At 40.6% G+C, this 20,400-nt stretch overlaps 1 protein-coding gene across 1 annotated transcript in view; it reads right to left on the bottom strand.

Moving 5' to 3' along the window:
* Positions 1-20,400, bottom strand: part of LOC115822942 (ankyrin-3-like) — a 72,803-nt gene that overhangs the window by 11,137 nt on the left and 41,266 nt on the right. The window contains exons 20-40 of the mRNA XM_030786908.1: positions 20,127-20,225; positions 19,913-20,011; positions 19,443-19,538; positions 18,521-18,593; positions 17,682-17,741; positions 14,324-14,447; positions 12,265-12,276; positions 9,957-10,059; positions 8,525-8,575; positions 7,936-8,045; positions 7,362-7,394; positions 6,005-6,229; positions 5,678-5,832; positions 5,155-5,366; positions 4,522-4,729; positions 4,007-4,103; positions 3,120-3,348; positions 1,587-1,712; positions 1,210-1,332; positions 851-877; positions 6-87 (exon numbers count right to left, since the gene is read on the bottom strand). Of these exons, the coding sequence (XP_030642768.1) occupies positions 6-87; positions 851-877; positions 1,210-1,332; positions 1,587-1,712; positions 3,120-3,348; positions 4,007-4,103; positions 4,522-4,729; positions 5,155-5,366; positions 5,678-5,832; positions 6,005-6,229; positions 7,362-7,394; positions 7,936-8,045; positions 8,525-8,575; positions 9,957-10,059; positions 12,265-12,276; positions 14,324-14,447; positions 17,682-17,741; positions 18,521-18,593; positions 19,443-19,538; positions 19,913-20,011; positions 20,127-20,225 (2,344 nt within the window). The remainder of the gene's footprint in view (positions 1-5; positions 88-850; positions 878-1,209; positions 1,333-1,586; positions 1,713-3,119; positions 3,349-4,006; positions 4,104-4,521; positions 4,730-5,154; positions 5,367-5,677; positions 5,833-6,004; positions 6,230-7,361; positions 7,395-7,935; positions 8,046-8,524; positions 8,576-9,956; positions 10,060-12,264; positions 12,277-14,323; positions 14,448-17,681; positions 17,742-18,520; positions 18,594-19,442; positions 19,539-19,912; positions 20,012-20,126; positions 20,226-20,400) is intronic.

Genomic DNA, 20,400 nt, shown 5'->3' with positions numbered 1-20,400 from the left:
CTCACTCGATGCAGGATCAGTCAGATAGCTGTAGCGCTTACGCAAAGCTAAAGAGGCAAAGGTATGACGTCGATCTTTGTTTTCATTCTGAAACAAAAAAAAACAAAAGCCCCGCGTGAAGGCATGCAGCCAAAACCATACCCCTTAAAACCTCTGAATGTGACTTCGGCCTTGTTACTTTCAAAACTAGACACAAACTGATTCCTAACCCTAAAATTAATGAGGGTATAGTCAACACAAAGAAACGTCTATAATTCTCACTTCATTTTAATACATATTTCTTTTGTTTCAGCAATTTAAAAAATGTTGATCTAAATGCTTCTGAGAAAATAAGTCTTTTGACTTTTGCACTACACCACTGTTTTTCAGCTGTACTACCCTCAGTAGTTTCATATTTTGTAGAACACCGTGTCAATATGGTTCAGAAAATGGAATATTTCTGTTTAGATGGTCTGACTGAGGGGCCTGATCATTACACATTTCTTTAATCTCTAATCAATTTTTAATGTGATAGGACAGCTTAGTCCTATGTAATACCACTCACTCATGGGAAGAAAATATTCATGGAAAAAAAACATACATGGAGTGGTATAAAATGTGTCCACTAAGCCACAAAATGAACACAGCACCTTCATTTTCAATCCACAGCTAAACACAGCAGGTCATGCATTAAACAGAGCCACTGTATATTCAAGCTTATGAACTAGCAGGAGAGGCCTATGGCCAGTTATGACAATGGAGAACATCATCACAGCAATGCCTGTAAAAAACTAGCGCTGTAAGCCTAAAGAGCAGATGGTCACAAAAAAAAAAACCTACACCGAATACTGTGGCACAGAGACGTATTTACCTCATCATCGGGATCCGACTCCATTTCCTGACATTCCCCATGATGCATTGCAGAAGGGGGGGTGATAATGAGAGAGCAGCAGTAGTAGCACAGTTAGGAAAAGAGGAAGTAGATGGTAAGGGAAACACATTTATATATTAAAAGGTAGCAGCACATCAAGAAAATGCAAAAATGCCACAGCTAAAGCCAGCCAGAGAGAGTACAACATTTATGCATGTCAGCTTGGACAAGCACTGCAGCGATTTTAGCCTGAAAATCTTTTGAACAAGACCACTGAATATGCACTAGGAACATATATTTGCACGGATGTCTTTGTGCTGGAGTTAACTGTGAGATCAAAATTCTTTTAGCAGCCATACCTTTCTGTGAATTGGCAGTGTGATGTTGAGATTGCAGATAGCTGTCTGAGGAAGACCTTTGGTGGCCTTCGGCTCTTTTAGGAACGAAAGACGCCCACAGGGTTCTTGACCCACGTCCCTGATCTGTAAGGCAGATCAAACATACCAAACTAATACCAAAGCATTACTGCTCAAAATGGGGTCACATTCCAGTCTACACCCCAATCAAGCATGCAGGTAACATATCATTTAAGTGAGCATTTGTCTTCACACATGCCCACATGAATCAGTCAATCATTTTACACATGCCTCCAAATAGGCACTCTGAAGAGTAGTGTAATGTAATGTGGGAATTCATTCAAAATAAAAATCAAAGCTGACACTGAAATATCTGTTACCTTCACATTGAAAGGGAGTCGATTCTCCTTGAAGGCATAGAAATTAAATATGAGCTGCTGGCTACTTTTGGTCAGTGGGGAAAGGTTGCCATAACAATCCACATAAATGGGCTTTCCCTCAAGGACCTGTCAATCAAGAGAAGAATATCAGTCAAAACAGGGATTCTATGCATGTGACACAGGTTCATCTTTATGCGTAGTTTGAGAACATGTATGTATAGTCAGGGTGTATGCCTGAATATTTTTGCATGTATTCTAGGAATGATCAAACAGTGATCGATTATAACTCATTACACAGTCACATCACTCCAGCTTAATGAGTATAACAATTTGTTGTACTTGGGGTCAGTGAATGTCGCAGTCCTACTTTGGACAAAACATAATGACTTAAACTGTCCACCAGATGGAGCTCCACATTTCAACTTAGTGAGACTGTGTTGGCTGGGGCATCTAAATCTAGGTGCTGGCATCCATTTCGAGTGTAAGCAGGAAGAAATGGTCTAAGCACAATTTGATAATTTATCATCATGAAAACAGAACAACAGCTATGCAAGCCCCAAGATGTGTCACATGTAAAACAAGCATTCAGGCATAGAGTAAGCAGCAAACGATGATAGCCTCACTCAACCTAACATACTTGCAGTGTTAACCGGCAAGTGAGAATGTAGTAAGCATATTACTGAGACAGTCACACAAAGTTACGCCAAATGATTGAAAAAGGCATGTTGTCAATCCATACGGTCGAAGGTGAGGGTTTTAAAAGCTTGATCAAATTCACTGAGCCGGACTACAAATCACCATCCCCAGTTATTGTGGTGTGCTGCATTCAAAGGCATTATGAAACAGAACTCAAGGTACAGTTTGCTGCACCAAACAAGAACTCAAGGTACAGTTTGCTGCACAAAATAAGAAGTCAAGGCACAGTTTGTTGCACCTGAAAAGCTAGGCCTCACAGCAGATTGTTGGACTGCAGTGACTACTGAAAGCCACATTACTGCAATCTTCCATTCCATAACAGACTCTCATGTTTTCTGTTTTGATCCATTTGCCGTGCCTATACCGCACTTGTGTAGGTGAGCAGAAATAATGACCTGTCAGTGAGATTAACAGTATAGTTGTCTAACTGTGACAAAATGTCTTTCTTTTATTATTACACATATGAAGACTGTGTCCTTGGGCTACATCTGTACTGATTTAACAGACGATTTATGCACAGCAAGCAGAAGGAAGAGACGTTAAATCCTCTAAGCCATGTGGAACATGTTGGATTTTCCTCTAAATTTAACAACTGTGTAAACAAATACTGTTTTGTGTTTTAAGACTGTGGTGTAATATTTGGGTGAAAACCCATTCACAAAGCCTGGAAACATTCAACATTCACATTTTAAATAGGCAACTGTATAATGTAATTTACCTTAACAATCACAGATTATTTGTTTGTTAACATCACAATCATTGATAAAATAAATTATTTCCTGTGTGTGTCCCTTCCGATTTTATATTTGTCTGTGTGGGTGGGACACAGAAACACACCTCAATGTCCTTGCTCCTGGCCACTTCCTCAAAGTTCTCCTGTTGCTCCAGGGTTTTGTCTACTTTGTCATCAGTCATACAGAAGCAACGCAGGCGAGACTCCACAGGGTCATTCATTTTAGCAAACACCACAAACTTGGCCAGATATGGCACACAGATCAGCTCTCGGTAGAGCTGAGATGCCAAGCTCACCGTTTCAGGAATCTGCTGGCAAGCTGCCAACCAAAACCTGGAGAGAAAAGGAGGGGTGAGGAGAGGAGAGGAGAGGAGAGGAGAGGAGGTGCAATGTGATAACTGATGACGCTAAGAAAACTCTTGAGAGACCACTTGCAAATGACCTATCTACGACAAAAAAGGTTTTACATATCTCTTGTGGCAGAATAGAACAAAAATGTCAGTATTGATAACTAATGAACAGAGGGACAAACACCTGCTATAACCATTACTCTGCTCATATCAAAATAGACTTAAAGTGGAATATTCTGCCAGTCTTGTTTATTCAAGCCTCCTAAATGACTGAATATTTCCATTAGTCTTTCTCCTCTATTGCCAATATCCTTTCAAAGGAGCTCCTATGATGCCCTGTGTTTGAGCAAATGCTGGAAGATCAGAGTGATGGCTGAAATCACTGAGAGTCTGGCAGGCCGAGCGCATCATGGCACATGATTAAAATAATCAAATTTCTTTAGAAGAGAACGTCCACATTTGCACATGACTTTAATTGGGAATAGAGACAGAAAATGACAGCTGTTTGCCATGTCTCACATACACATGCATTTGAACAATGTTTTTCATTTCATGTTTACTCTGGGGGAGCATAAAAGATGTTTTTTTTGTGTGAGTAGAGAATGAGCATGTGTAAATGTATGTGTTTGGGTGTGTCTTACCTGGCTGATACGTTTGTTGTGAAAGATACACAGTCAGTCACAAAGGACAGTGGAGTGGTGCCTGTAATGTCCTCCCACTGAGCTGGAGATGTGCCACCTAGAAACAAAGAGGTCACATATGTTACGCACTCTCTCTCTCTCTCTCACACACACACACACTTTCTTCTTCGACATTTCGTTCAGTGTCAGTTTTTGTCCAAAACGCTATTAACCTTCCTAAAATTACAGGGAAGCTATGCTTGTTTTCCTTTATGCTATCAAATCTCCTTCTCTCATAACCCAATAATACATCACCATGTCATTATGTGGTCCCTCATGAAAAAAACTCCACCTTTCATTTTACCACAACAGAACTCAAGGGGCCGAGGTGATCTTATTCTTAGCTGACTGATGTCACGCTGACATCCATATATTCATAACGTGTTTAAACCTATAATAACCATACAGTACAAAATGAATTTTCAAAATGCTCTGCCATGGGCCACACTCTTTAAAAAACAGACCTCCTCACTCACCTGTGATACTGCAGAGGAGTCTGAGACAGGGGGCGGATTCACCCTTGCGACCGTTAGCAGCAGCTTCCTTTGACCGAGGGGGCACTGGGATCGTCATGGTAATGGGCTTGTGAAACTTCCTCCTTCGGGGTTCAACAGTAACAATGGGGCTGAAAGAGGCTCGATTACCAATAATGGTCCGAACCATCTCCTCTGGGACTGGCTGAGCCTGATGGGTTGAAATATAGGAGGAGAGTCTTGGTACATCACTGCAGTCTGACACCAAACAAACATCAGTACTTCCTTTTGATACCATAACAGCATTTTTGTCAAACCCAACTGCATCACTTCATGCAAATCCATAAGCATGTCTAATAATGACACATCATCACTCCTGTTTTTGATACAAATTGGTTTTGGCTTTAATTTTATTAAACGGCTTTGATTATATCCATGGTTCTCAGATAAAATCCATGGGTTAATTAACAACCATTCACTGTCAGAAATTCTGGAAGGACTTGCTTAATTCCATTTTTGAGGTAGCATCCCCATGCTATTCTCTATCCCAGTCAGACCTAGATAAATGGTAAGAATGAATGAAGTGTTGGTCTCATCAATCAAACAGAGAGATGTTTTTGAAGTGAAATTCCGTACCTGCAATCCAACCCGGATCTTCTTGGTCAGTGCTCCCTGAGGGAAGGAGGCCCGCACCATGGGAACGGTCTCACTGGACAGAACTCCGCCTTCTGGACCCATGTGATCACTCTCCTGCTTGATCCGTGACACTACCGCAAAGTATTGCGGGAAATCCCTGGTGATGATACGACAGATCCGCTTCTTCTCCAGCTCAGCAGGACTGTCCAGTTCTGTTAATAAACAAAAGAAGAAAAAATGCAAACAAATTACAGACATACAGCTCTGTCACTTTCTCATTCTCAATTTCTCAACAAATAATATCTGCGTGCCACAGTGCAGAGGCCATGTTGTATTTTCCTGAGCATAACACCCACAGCTACAGCAGTATTACAGATCAATAATTAGAATTTCAGCAAAATAAACATTATGAAAAACATACGAAGAATTATGGTTATTGTGCATTATTTCAAGAAACAAGTGTGTGTTTGTTAGCTCAGGTGTATGCAGATTTTGTTATTCTGTATGGACTCTACAGACTGACCTTCATCCATGCCATTGAGAAGTGCAGTGAGATCTTCAGCTCGGCAGTCATAGTGATGTTCTTTCCACGTGTCCCCATTATCACTCCTGAGTACAATCAACTCTCTTTCCTTCCCTCTCATGGAGCCAAAATGAGGGATCTCCACAATTACAGGCCTGGAACACAGTGGAGCAGAGAGAATGTCTCACACTGTACCAAAAGCTACATACATGAACCACAAGTACATTTTGACTGAAACCAGTAAGTTCTCCAATTTGACCACAGAGAAACACCGTCTGAGCAAAAATGTAGCATTTGCATTTGAACTAAAATGGACGAAGCCCTTACCCTAAAAACTGGGCACCAGCAGGCCCGACCTCCACCAGTCTGCTGACCAGACCCTCACCCTCCACCATAGGTGGAGGGTAAGCTAGGCGATGTCGCTTAGCCAGTCGGCAGGTGATCCGTGTAGGTGCCTGACACTTCCTGGGAGGGATAATGATCCGCATCCCATCATGTCTGCTTCCCCTCATGGAACCACCGCGAGCATCCACCATGAAACTGACCAGGAACCTGCCAGCACAGAACCAGAGATTGGTCAGAGAGATGCAAAAGGAGCGAGAGAACAAAAAAAGAGTGGAACACAAGCCAACCCACGGCACAAGAAAACACAAACAAGTGAGAAGGAACGATTCTCATGCTGTGATCACCATACAACCAAAACACACCAAAGAGAAAGAGACTGTTAGAGACCAGAGAAAGAAAGAAAGCAAGAAAGAGAGGTGATGGGGCTTCGAGTTTTTAAACCTGGCAGTACGTGTATCCCACACATTCAGCTTTGGCAAAGAATGTTATGGCCAAAGTTATGTACCAGAAAACAATCACTACAATAAAAGTGAAAAAAAAAAACAAAACAAGAAAACCAGAAACAAAATAAAACTGCATCCTGACAATGTAATACTGGGGAGGAAAAATTTTTCTACTTCATTATTTAATCAGTTCCTACATTGAAAATACATCCAAACAATGCTACTGCCAAGATCAATTATTTCGAAGCTGTGATCTGTGATTGACAAAGTGATAAATACCACCTTCACAAATGATCAACTAAATCAAGCACACTTCATTAACAATCAATGACAAAACCTGGTGAGTTAAATTAGGAGTGCTACATAGGTTATTTTTCCCCACATGAATCCCATTCATAAGCATTTAAAACCTGTAGGTCTTGGCATTAGTGATAAGGTCATCAAAGAGAGGGATGGTTCAGTAAGCTGGAGTAAGGGGATAAAACCAGACCATCACTATCTCTAAGATAACCATAACTGTATTTACACACTGCACAGTGATAACAGTGTCTAAAGATGACATTTCTGCTCTCCCATCACGCCTGATTTTCCATGACCGACATGGTGTAGGCAATAATATAGGTGTAAGTGAAGTTTCACATGTTTCTTTAATAAAACTCCCTGTAAACCCATGGTCTTACTGTAGTTTGATAAATGCAAGGGCATAGTTTTTTAATTTAAATGCAGCTACCAATGTATCTCTAGCCTTACAGCACAGATACCACTTTAACAGTGTGAATGAGGAGTCACAAGGAAGAGTCAAAAACAAAGTAAGAGTACCAGAAAGAGTGTGGAGAGAGAAAGAAAGAGAAAGAGAGAGAGAGAAAGAGAGAACATCACTGGACACATTTTTTCACCTGGAATCATACTGAGGAAGCGGGGAAGAGAGGCTGTGAAAGAAAAACATAAACAAAAGAGGACAAAAAATGCAGGAGGCAAAAAGAAAAAAAAATGACATTCATTATCATTGCACAGTCATTACCACTGTCATGGTTACAAAGCTCACATATAAGCCAATAGACAATGCTGACACAATCCATCACATGTTCCCAGGCAGGTATAACACCAAAGGAAAAAAAAAAACGTAGCTTTGAAAAAAAAAAAAAAAAGTTTTGCCTTTTTAACTGACCAACGGTAAATGATAGACTGCACATTGCAGGCAAATTGAGGCATGAGCTTTACTGTACACATGCAATTCAAATGAGTCACAACCATGGCAACCATGGAGGGAAACAGCTGTTTTTTTTTTATTACCATTAATCTCTGAGCAGTAATGATATCTTAAAACACTTCAGTAAAAGAAACTATCAGTCTAATATGAGGGAACTAGCAAATGCAACTGAAAGACAACTACAGCTTGAGACTTTTTTTACATTATGACCTTCTGTCCCTCCATACTGCTATCCAATCACTGAGTACCAATGTACTTACCCAGAGTGTACAGGGCTGGACACAGTGTTGTGAGAATGGTCCACTGTGTCTGGGGTCCAGCTGTAACGCCTTAAACACTCATTGTTGTAGTCTCGGGTCACTGTCAAGTGCTGTGAATATACAAACACATACACACAAGGTCATATGGTTTCATGAAAGGGTAAAGGTAAGCAGATAGTTGGTGACTAAGAATGTTATGAATTGTCCACAATTCCCATTGGAAGCACATGATATATCTGTTTCTACATTCTTATACATTTCCAGGTAGCACATCTTTGCAATGAAAAAAAAAAAAACAAAAACAAAAAACAAAGAAAAAAAACCCCCTAAACTTATAAGATACTGACACAGGCAGCTGCCTTAAAAGAATGTCTTATACATGCAATAAGTATGTATGAAAAAAATGGTTAAACAAACTTGAATCAAGCACTGATGGGTCACATGAAATTTCCAGCGGGCTTCTTTTTATCATTTGTAAACACAAAAAAATGAAAACTCAGTAACCACTGAACCAAGGAGGGAAACGTAATAGTGCTTTCACATGCTACTAGATGGGATGTGTTATACAGTCTGGATGGCCATGCTGTACCTTAGTTGGTGGGTCAGCCATGTAAGAGATGTCTTTATAGACACTCTGGAGCTTTTCACAGCAGGGGAGGAAAACATATAAAAACTTTTACTTAACTTGAAATAGTAAGTAGTGTAAAACTATTTCAGAAGGGTGTTAAATCGACAGCCAAGGGACCATCTCCCATAGATTAGTATCTGGGTTTAAATTTTCTGTGTATTCTCATTAGTAGAGACTTCTCTGTGACCCACTTAAACTCTTATTTCGACGAACACCTCTTTCATTCGAAGACAGTTAACCTCACCTGACTCGTCACATAGTATCAACTCAGGCAAACGTCATTCAAAAACACAGCAGACATTACTACACTGCACATAAAAATACGCCACACTAGTACTGACGGGAAGAAAGAAAAAGACTGTTTATATGTATGCCCACTGTTCGATTACTTTCTTGGTTGTTGAATTGCTGACAAGGCTACTTACAACTAAACTTACTATGAATGGTCAGATTAGCCTAACCATGTCTGAAAATTGTATCTCTGATTCGTTTTAATAATCTTTTTGTGCTGTAGAGAAACTGCAAAGCAGGAGCTTGTTGAACATGAGGTATTAAAGAGAGCACATACTCTGCTGTCCAACAGAACTGTGAGGCAATGAAAAAAAAAAAAAAAAACGAAAAAAAAAGAGGTCCGAACGTGTTGCTTGTGCTGATAAGGGGATTGTTTACAGAGCACCTGGCTGTGATGTCTGTTCTGCCTCTCCCCTCCACCCAAACATGTTCCTGTGTAAACATAGTCCTCTCTGTTTCCCTCAGGGCCCTGCCTCCACCTGTACAGAGCCCTACCAAAGCCTGGCATTATAAGAGCCTCTTTTCCAGGCATATCTGCCACCAGCACAACAATAACTAACAATCAAAAGAGGCTTTTCAGTGCAGAAACCAGAAAGAAAATCTGAAAACACCTACATATTATATGATTTTTTACACACACTCACACATACATACTAGGGCCACGTTTAAACTGTTTCAACTGTAAGTTTTATTTGAAGTGAATATATGAGAGTCAAATATGAGTCACATAAAAAGTACAATTTGATGATCTAAACTTTGTCTGGTAGAAACTCACAGGCAAGTTAACATTAAGGAGGGAGAGGGGTGTTTACTGAGATACAGATTATATTTATTATTTTACTTATTCTCTGTTACTTCCCTGTATGTAGCTTTGGTTTTATATTTCTTTTCTTTACGTAATTTTATTATAGCTTTACGTTTGCACTACAGCTTGCACAGTTGTTGGAGTTGTTGAAATTCATTTCACTGCCGCTGTACTTCTACAACTAAGCATGTGACAAATAAATTCTTGAATCTTGAATCAACAGAAAGACAGAAAAGAGAGAAAGAGAGAGAGAAACAGAAAGACAGTGTGAAAGAAAGGTGGGTCACGGAATCGTACCGTGTCTTTGGTGGGTGCCAGGATCTCCTCAATCATCATGCTGTCTCTTGCAAATGAACTCCGGTTCAGTGTGTTTGACCTGTCCGAACTGAAGGAGCGCAGGCTGGAGTGTGTAAGGGTTATCACACAACGTAGCGAAGGACACGCACATACACACAAAAGACATGGACAAACAAACACAAAACAAAAATATACACATTACTGCATGTAACCTCCAGGGAAAAGGGAAGTTGGGACAGCTCTGCTCAGAACTAGAGCAGACTGATGGAGGAAAGAAGAAAGGGGAAAGAGGCCTAGGATGCAAAAAGAGAGGAGAAGAGAGGTGGAGAGGTATGAGAGTTATTTTAGTGTGTAATGTTTCTAGAGATGATCTAAAGGCTATTCAAGGGCAGGTGAACTACACTTTGCTGAGTTATATTCTTTTGAGGGTTCTGAGATCTATGCACAAGTAGATTAACAGATTGAAGTATTTAACAATGAATTAGATTAGATTTTAAAACACCCACTCTAAGAGTAGTTTAAAATGAGCAAAGAATAATCCGGAAGAAGAGGTGAATCTGTGGTAACCTGTCACAGTATTCTTGGAATATCTATTCCACAAAAGCGTCACTTGGATATAATTCCTAAATTCTTTGCACCATAAGAGTGTATTTGCAGCTTCAGTGTTTTGTCTCTGAAGCCTGCAGACTGAGTGCAGGTCTCTCTTTTGAGCTTTTCTTTCTCACTCTCACACACACACACACACACACACACACACACCCCTGGCTTTTCCCTTGATTCACTCTGGGCTGGTGTGTGGTGGAGAGAGAATTCTGCAGCAGTCAGCAGGACTGAGTGGGTACTGCACTGTACAATACACCTACTGAGCCATCAGAGCCGAGCAGTGTGTGTGTGTGTGTGTGTCTGTGTGTGTGTGTTGTGCAGTGCTCTATGCTTTTATTGAACGCTACAGATGAATGGGCAGAAGCAGTGGTTTTCCTTTCTCACCATTCTGCCCCCCTCTCTCTCTCTCTCTCTGTCTATCTCTCTATTTCATTCTCCTGTCTCTCCTTCCAATCAGTTCAGTTTGGTTATACTTAAGCAACAACTTTAACAATTTCCCCTGCACTTGAGCAAACCCCATATCCTTTGTTCTGTCCTTATTCTTGTCTTCACACAACATCTCTCTTTCTGTTATCATTCTTATTTTTCAATCTGCTAAAGGTCTCTGTAAAGCAGCACTGTTCAAACTGCTCCTCCTCTCTCTCTGGCACCATTACACCTCCTTCACCACTTTCCTCTCCCTCTTTTTCTCTCTCCCTCTGCCTCTTACTGTCTCTCTATGAACAGAGCCTAGATTGTATGACAAGTGTGATCTTGTGAAGAGTGAATATTTGTATTTCTCTCCCCACAGTACCTGAAGTGCCTCTATCACACACCTGTCAGTTTCCGTTCCAAGGTTATATGTGTGCGCATGCACTTATATGTCTCTGTGTGTAACATACACATGTGTCAGTGTGTGTGTGTGTGTGTGTTTGACAGAGCTGTAACCATTTTTCACTTTCACATCTAACAGTGTGAGGTATGCTATTTGCACCACTTTTCTGTCCTCAAGTTTTCATATGTGCACACATTCACTGTGTACACTATCAACTCATAAAGATAGAACTGTGTGAAAAGACACACAATGTTTGATAATATATAACTGTGTTAATGAACATACAATGTTTGTGAACACTTTTATGTTAATATATAACAAATGCTTTCATATTTACAACACATTAAATTTTATGATGCTCAAGGACCTAATTGGCTTCATAACCTGACTGGTGTATTTATGGTTGTTTGATTGATTCTTGATGAAAACCATGTGCACATTCCCTGGAAGTTACATAAAAGACATCTTATTAAAAACTGAAAATTCAAACAAACAAAAAAATCAACAATTACAACAACAAAAAGGACAAAGCAACCCATGCCACATTTAACTGAACAGGGGTTAATCTACCACGACACAAAACAAAACTAAAAAAAAAACTGTTAACGCTTCACAAACATATAGCGATTGCCTTCCTTTCCTCAAACCAAAACTCCTTCTAAAGGGTCCACAGTTCACCACAACATTACAGTGTTGCTACAATAGGCTCATATGAAGAATGAAAACATTATGTGACCGTGTGACAGAAATGAGTGTGGCTCTGCAGTGGAAATGATGTAGTATGTCACACAATGGAGTAATGAAGTGATGCATAATGGGAGTTGTAGTTCAGAAGGAAAGGGGCCGCTCTAGAAGTGACAAACGATGTAAGTGGATAGCGAGCGCTCTTACCTGATTCTGGGGCTACAGAGACGGAGAGAAAGAGAGGGAGTGAGGGAAAAAAGGAAGAGTGAAAAAGCAAAGCACTGGAAGACGACAGAAGCAATGAGCTTAGAGAGAATGGTTCTCAGGCATTGCCTTAACATGTGTTCTGCTCCTGAACAGGACTGGGACTCTGTGTGTGTGTGTGTGTGTGTGTGTGTTTGTGCGCGTGTGCATGTGCATGTATGTGTATGTGCCTGCGTGTGCATATCTGTGTCTGTGTTTTTATTTTCCATATGCAACGTTTGAAAACAAGTATTTGGAAGTAGCCTCTTTCCAACTAAAACTATGAGAGGGATTGAATTTAGACATTGGTCTAATTCTACATCTCCTCATTTCTGTCAGAATTACTATAAATTATTACAATTCTGTGAATTCTTTGTTCAAATCTTACACATAAATACAGATGAATGTGTTAGGAGAGAATTTGTTTGATATTTCACTATGCAGTCCAAAGTTTGTGCTTGTAGTCTGTTACTCTAAATGTGTGCGCGCATGTGTATGTGTGTGTGCCTTTCTCATTCTACTTACAGTTTGTGTGCACGTATTAACAGACAGAGACTGTTTGTAAAGATGTACTAAGTTTGTCAGAATCAATTTAGAGAATACAACAGCCCCGTCCAAGAGCACACACAATGCTAGACTGATGTCATTAACAGAAATGTTAGGAGAAAGCTCCAAGGCTCAGCACAGTACAATAATGATTCATCACAATCAATATCCCACTGACTAACTGTAACCTGGCAAAATTTCAACAGTCACATATTTAACTTGAATTCAACATCTCAAAAACAAAACTGGTGACCAACTGCAAACACAGTATCATATTCACATTTAATTTAAGCTGTAAAGGGAAAAAAGCTACCGGTGTGTCTTACCTTGGCTAGTAGCAAGAATGCTGTATATTTAAAAGTGAAGCACTTGAGGTAGTGTCAGTGAGACCAATGTGTGCATTATTTGAATATTCAATGTCATCCTTGAATGTAGGCAAACCTTATCTTCAACACAGATAAGAAGAGCTAGCCATACTGTCTCATACAACTGTCAAATTTGACAAATACTGGACGCATAGCAACAACTCGAATTGGATCTTTTTTCACCCACTAGTCAAATTTGCAGATTAAATTAGTTTGTCCATAAATAAAAGCCTTAAAAGGAGAATTCCTCTCAGTGTTTCTAAGAGTTGTTACTGCAGTGGAGAGAGTAAGCACTCTGAGCTTCGATGACTCCGCTCAGAGACCTGCCTTTGTCACAGCAGGTAGATATGTCAACAGTAAAACAACACACCATGGGCCTAATAACACCATGCTGTCACTCCTCATTCAACAAGAGCACACACACATATACAAACAAACACACACATTGATATGAACACATCTCCCTTCCCACACACACCTGCAACAAACAAACAGCATGCTTCTAAACATTGGGTTTTCAGACCCAATCAGTGAAACACCAAAATCTCAATTGGTCCTTTTTCAGTATTCACTACATGTCCACTTCCTGATGATGTCACAGTTTTAATCCAGTCATGCATCTGCTGTTCTCATGTACTGTCACCAGAGGCATAAAACACAGACAATAAGGGGACAGGACACAATACCCAGCTGATAGAGTGCTAGGTTTGTATGTTAGCATATTTGCTCTCCTTAGCACACTAATCTCTTACAGGCGTATATCTCTCCACAGTCATGTTATGATAAACTGATGATAAACAGCAGTGACGGAGAAAACCTGTCAGGTGACTTGCAGAGTGACACCAATGTCCCAGGCTATATATAAGCAAATTATGCAATCTCTGTTTTACGGATGCTTAGAGTATTAATAGCACATTGAGTGAAAAACAATCTCTTCACTGTATTAGTCTCAGACCTGTTGAGAGCCAGTGCCACATAACCATTTATTGCAAATATTTGGTGGCTATCACATAATCTCATCCACTGCGGTACATTCTCTGTGAGTTATCGTAGGCTATTCCCTGTTAGCATAAAGTTTGAATGAGAAAACCTGAGCCAATGAAAAGTCGTACCTTACAGATCGAGCTCCTACACTGAATCCCATATAGCCCTCCTGCGGAAGTGAATCGTCACCAAGCTCCTTCAGGTCTTGCGGCCGCAGATACTTGTCTGTGTCCCCGGTCATAGCATCCTCGCCTGAAGACAAGAACCGGCGTTACTCAGTGGTGATTCGGGAGCTGCGGGCCTCTCGCTGCGGCATTACATGCACGCCCCCCCCCCCAATAGGCGCACGCGCGCGCGCGCACACACACACGCACACACACACACACACCGGAGTCCGGTTCACGGTCTTCGATAATTAATCAATGTCACTTAATACAGTTCTCGTTTTTTTAAAGTTCTCAATGGCCAACAGTGGTCTCCGTCGTTGCATTTCACAAGGTTTTCCCTGTCACCTGTTCTCAACAACTGATCAGCTGTTTACACCGGCATCAGCACTGTGTTCATCTCAGATACTTCAGATTAAAGACACCAACTGCAACTTTTAAACGTCGCTTTATGGAGAAAACACCTAAACGAGGCACATCTTCTGGAATCAGCATTAATGAACTCTAAAGAGCAGTTTATAAATCATGCAGGAAGTAGACTGATTTGACGGTTAACAAACATGTGATATTATGATGTGAATTAATTTGCGACGCTTTTATGTCCTTTAAAACCAGAGACAGATACTTTTCACGTCGTGCGCAGTGACAGATATTTTTCTACACAAGGGAAGTAATCAGGGGAGAAAAAAAACAGAATTCAGCAATCCTTCCGCAGCAAAGCACACTGTCTCTCGACCGACTCTTGCAAGTCCTCTCCTCCACACTGCAGCCCCTCCCCTCCGGCTACCGTCCCCGGTTGGTGCCGCACTCCCTCTTGATTCGAAATCTATTCACTGACATTTTTCTTCTGCCTGCGTCTAGGTTAAATGCAGGCTTCACACCGTATTTTCACATAACGGAAATACATATCCACTCATTAAAATGCAATGCAACCTCACATTTGAAAGAACTAGCTTACTCCGTTAAGCAGACCGATTTTCCGTTGCGCACACTCAGGACACTCTAGCTCTGCAGGTCTGTCCCGACAGCGCTCACCCGGTGAACACTTAAAACAGCACAACCCACACTGAGAAAACGCCGCAGCAGCATTTGAAAAAATATTCAAACCTAAAGTATGTCTTCTGTACAATAACTACAAATATCCACTGCTCTTACACAGAATTGCAGCCATATGCCGGCACCAGCGACCGTAGCAGAAATGTTGCGGTATATCCTTTGTCAGCCTCTTTGAATATTCAGTACCACACGCGAAAATGAACTCTCCAAATCACTCTAGGGAACCGATTGTCATATGAGATCCTGCCTCGGCATCTTCCAGTCGAATACGATTTACCCTGAGAGAGTATCTTGACTTGAGAAAGTATGTTCTATCGTGGCGCCCTCATAAGTTCAGTCTGAACTGAACTTAGAAAATTGCTCACATGATCGAAAGGGAAAGAGTAGCAGCAGGCATCTAGTGTCAGACCGAAGAGAGATGCCTGTACAGAAGCTAATCTGGCAGAGCTCATCTCACATGGCTATGAGTTGCTCTGAGCAGCACTAAATAATGTGTACGTGTGTGCGCGCGAGGGTTTTTGCTAAATAAATAAATTAATAAATTAAATAAATAAATAAATAATTTTTTCCCTTGCAAAAGTTTATGAGTTTGGAGCTTGGGGACTTCACACTAAGGGATAGCCTGCAACTACTCAATTTTTTGGGCAAGTAGGAGTTGGAATTCACACCCTGGCTGTGTTTTAGACCCCAATATTTAAAACACCAAAGTGAGGAAAAATTTAGTAAGTACTCATTTTTCTCCTTTTCTATAAAATCTTTCAAGAATGTTAGGGCTATACGTAGGCTATATATACATTCTCCAGAGTTGTATATATATGTATATATATATCTGTAGAATGTTCTTGAGATCAGTTCCAAAGTTGTTCTTGAGAACATTATATAACCATTAGAAGACCTGTTACCTCCTCTGTGACTCTGAGCCTGTGCTGCATAGTCACACTGTCTGATGCTACGCCAGCAGTAATCCCCTCTCAATAACTCAGAGTATTCAGGGACATTACACCCAGAGAGCTCTAAAAAAGAACTGTGGAGATCAGCTGCATTGCATGCCATGCTCCAGCAGTGGAAGACCAGAAGTGGAAACCTTCTTGGCTCACTCTCAATTGGATTACACAGTGAGCTCTTCTCCCATCCTGGCCTTGTCCAGGACCCTGATTTCTGTTAGGAGCTAAAGCTACTGCTGTGCCTGTATGCTGATACACTGTATCTGTAAATGTTAGGAGCATTTTCCTGAGAAGCTGCTTCCTGGCTTGTTTGCTTCACGGGCAGTCTGGACCTGCTCTAAGCGTATAAGAATACAGATAATATATGTATAAACTAATACATTGCTTCTTTGCAAGAATGTATGCGCATATTAGGGACACAGTGTGCCCTCCCAATGGGTTTCCCTGTCTATGTTGCAAGCAAATCAACATGCACATTCCAAATTTGACCTCAGTTCACAGAATAAAATAAAAAATTCCTTAAAATAAATGGAATTCACCATATCTGAATCAGTGAAAAAAAATGCTTGGCTTGAATTTAAACCTTAGTTACATCACAACCATTCTATTTCAAAACAGTCTCAACTCATTAGGTCATGGTTAAAAACTAAAGCTATGTCTAATTTTTACAACAGCCAACAGAGCAACCTCTCTCTGTTAAATGTCTTTTTTTATAAGCCCTGCCAAGTACCTTGCCACCATCAGTCACGTGCCAACAGGTCAGTAACACCTGTAGGATTCCGATGGTATCGTCTGACACACATGGTAACTCCACACTCCTTCTCACTGCTGCAAGTAGCGTTTCCATGGTGATGTACAAACATTTGACAGAAAGCTCATCAGTACTGAAAGTGCGTCTGGTATACAGCATTACTGCAGTATCTTTCCTGGGTGAGACTGCTGCCCAAAACTGACTCATGTCAGGACAGAGGTAGTTTCATTCAAACATAAAATTCCACTATAGGCAGCTAATGTACACATAAAAATCTTTTTTTTTCCAGTATAATCTGTCCAAAGTTTGATCAGCATCATTCTTGTTTGTAGTAGTCACCAAGGTTTGTGGTTAAAATATTGGAGTATAACCTGGTTGGTTGAACTACGTGTTTAAGTCACGTCACACAATGAAGAAACCACACAGCAAAATCACAAGCCAAGCAAAGGGTCAGAGACAGAACAGAAGAACCTGAAAATCAAGGTCGGTTACATGAATGTTAAATTAACTGAAGAGTTTGTTAAAAGAGAGCAACTAAAACCAAACTTGTTAGAATGTGGGGGGCAAGTACCTTCCTCACCATCAGATTGGCACTCCTGGCAGAGTGCTTCACGCTCAGTGTCTTTCTGCACTGTGAGGTACGGATACATACAGCAAGGTGATTATAATGACATCACCAGACATACACTCTATCAACATCAGCAAACATCTCAGTCCATGAGCAAAAAAACATGCAGACAGTTGGAGAAACACAAACAGACCACAAAAATAACAATGGCAAATGTTCTCCTATCTTTGTGGTAAAAGTGGGTGGTGCACTTGTTAACACACTGTTTCACAAGAGTGCAAAGGTGGTGTTGATATTATCACTGTTTGATAAGTGTGCCCTTTAGATGGGCTTCCTTTCGAATATCTACAGCGAAAAGTTGAAATTAAAAATGAAATGAAAAATTTGGCTTTTGTTTGTCAGTTTTTGGGCCACGGAGGCCTTTGAAACTGTAACTCAAAAAATTAACAGTATGTTTTGACAAGTGAGAAGTCTAGAAGTCTAAGGCCTAATGTATACTGTTAAGTGATAGGTTTCTGTTGGCAGTTTATGCATGTATGGTATGGTGGTCGAGTACCTTGTCTCTATGGCAACTGCAAGGCAAGCCCAGTGATAATTGTTTATAATGTTCAAAAGTATTTCCTAATTTCTTCAACCCCTTCTCTCCAAATCCTTTCATTATAGTTCGGTAAATAAACAAAGCAGGGTTGTGGGACACTGACAGAGTGTCCATGGCAACAAACTATTTTTGGATGAATATTCTTGGCTGAAGTATAAATTAGACTTAAAACAACAGAGTCCTCCTGATCACAGTAGTTTTGATAGAAGGAATGTACAGTTACAACAATCTGGAGTCTCTTTACCTTCATCGTCTGACATGTCGAGAAATTCGTTCATGGTCTCTGGAACATTCATCTTGTGTTTCTCCGTCAGTGGCTGTTTCAGGCAAAACACACAAAGTTTAAACAGATAGATCAATAACAATATTACAGGAATAACTAATGTATTTGTGATGTCTAAGGCATAATATGATGAAATAATTGTGTCTCACTGTGAATGTGAAAGAGCTCCTTTATGTTAGATTCCAGACACATTGAAAGATCCATAGCATTACTCAGTACATTTACCAGGCTAATTCAGCCACTCCCCTATGCTGTAAAAAAGCTTGTCACTGAGAGAGAGTTGAGAAATTTCTGATAAGGTCTGGACCATATATTCTTAGAACTTGGGCATGCACCTTAGCATCTGTTGCATGATCTCAAAACAGGCAAGGTCTTTCTTATCCATGTTAATAGGGGTAATAATTACCAATAAAAATTCAAAGATCCTGTTATAGAGTTTTTATAAGTATTATTTTGTCATTGTATCATAAGTTTGTTATTTTGTAACAGTAGCATATTCTGGAGAACACTCTTTGGATGGTGATGATATGGCCTGAGTTATGCCTCTAGAACACCAGTGCCTGAGGCAGATTTGCATGCATGTTTTCATGGATATTTGCACATTTACAACTAAACTCACTTAATGTAAATACAATTTACATAGTTGTGACAGAAAGGTTAAATTGTGACCTCTGTGAGAAAAACTGTTGAAAACTGTGTAGTGCAACTATTTGCTATTCAAATCATAGTTTAGCGAATTTAAAAAGGACTCAGAAAGCCACCATTCTGTGTGTATGTGTGCACGTGCGCGTGTGTGTCTGTGTCTGTATGCGTGTGTTTGTGTCAGACAGAGACAGAGAGAGAGAGAGAGAGAGACAGAGAGAGAGAGAGAGAGAGGTGTTACCATGGCATTAAGGTTTTCATCGGTCACTCCTCTTAGGGTGTCCACTACAGATATATAGCCAAGCCGCCGGGCAATAGACAGTGGTGTATTCCCATTCTTACATACAGACAAAAAAAGAGAGACAGATTCAGAATTATGTGTGATTATTGTAGTTCTAGCATTCAGTGCAGTGATGTTTAACTTTCTTCTGTTAATTGAGGTGTGTGTGTGTGTAATGATACTGGCATGGGGACATGTACAACAGAACAGTTTGTGTTTTTGTGTGTGTGTGTGTGTTTGTGTGTGTATCTATGTGTGTGTGTATCTATGTATGTGTGTGTGTGCATGTGTGTGTTTATGTGTGTGTATGCGTGTTTGTGTGTGCGTGTGTGTGTGTTGTGTGTGTGTTGTCTGCGTGTGTCCTGCTGACTGAAGTCTCCCCTGTGAGCTGCTGAACTCAGCACATTTTCCCAGAATGTCCCTGTACTCACCACAGTGAGCTCATTAGCAGAGGCGCCATACTGCAGCAGAAGATTAATAATGTGGGTGTGGCCTTGCTGTGCCGCCTGGTGGAGTGGGGTGTACCCATTCTAGAGTGAGAGAGAGAGAGAGAGAGAGAGTGTGTTTTAATTATAATTCATGCTTTAATTGTAATTAACACTTAAATAACACTTTACTACAGACACAACAATGCTGCAGACTGACCTTTGTTTTGGCATTGACTTTTGCCTGGTTTTCCAGGAGGAAATTGGCCATCTTAACATTTCCATAGTGAGAGGCCACGTGCAAGGGCGTGTAACCCATCTGTGTGGCAAAACAGAGCAAGAAAGAGAGAGAATAGAGAGAGAGGGATATAGAAAGGTGGAATGGAAGAGAGGTTTATCAGACGACAGAGAGTTGGGAAGTGAGGAGAGAGATTGAAAATTGTTAAAGGTATAGACGGGAGAAAAACAGCACAGGGTAGAGGTTTTCTCATGTT

This window comes from Chanos chanos, chromosome 10 (assembly GCF_902362185.1).
Source record: "Chanos chanos chromosome 10, fChaCha1.1, whole genome shotgun sequence".
Lineage (NCBI taxonomy): Eukaryota > Metazoa > Chordata > Actinopteri > Gonorynchiformes > Chanidae > Chanos > Chanos chanos.
The sequence above is the reverse complement of the archived record's forward strand: the minus strand, read 5'-3'. Positions and strand labels throughout refer to the sequence as shown.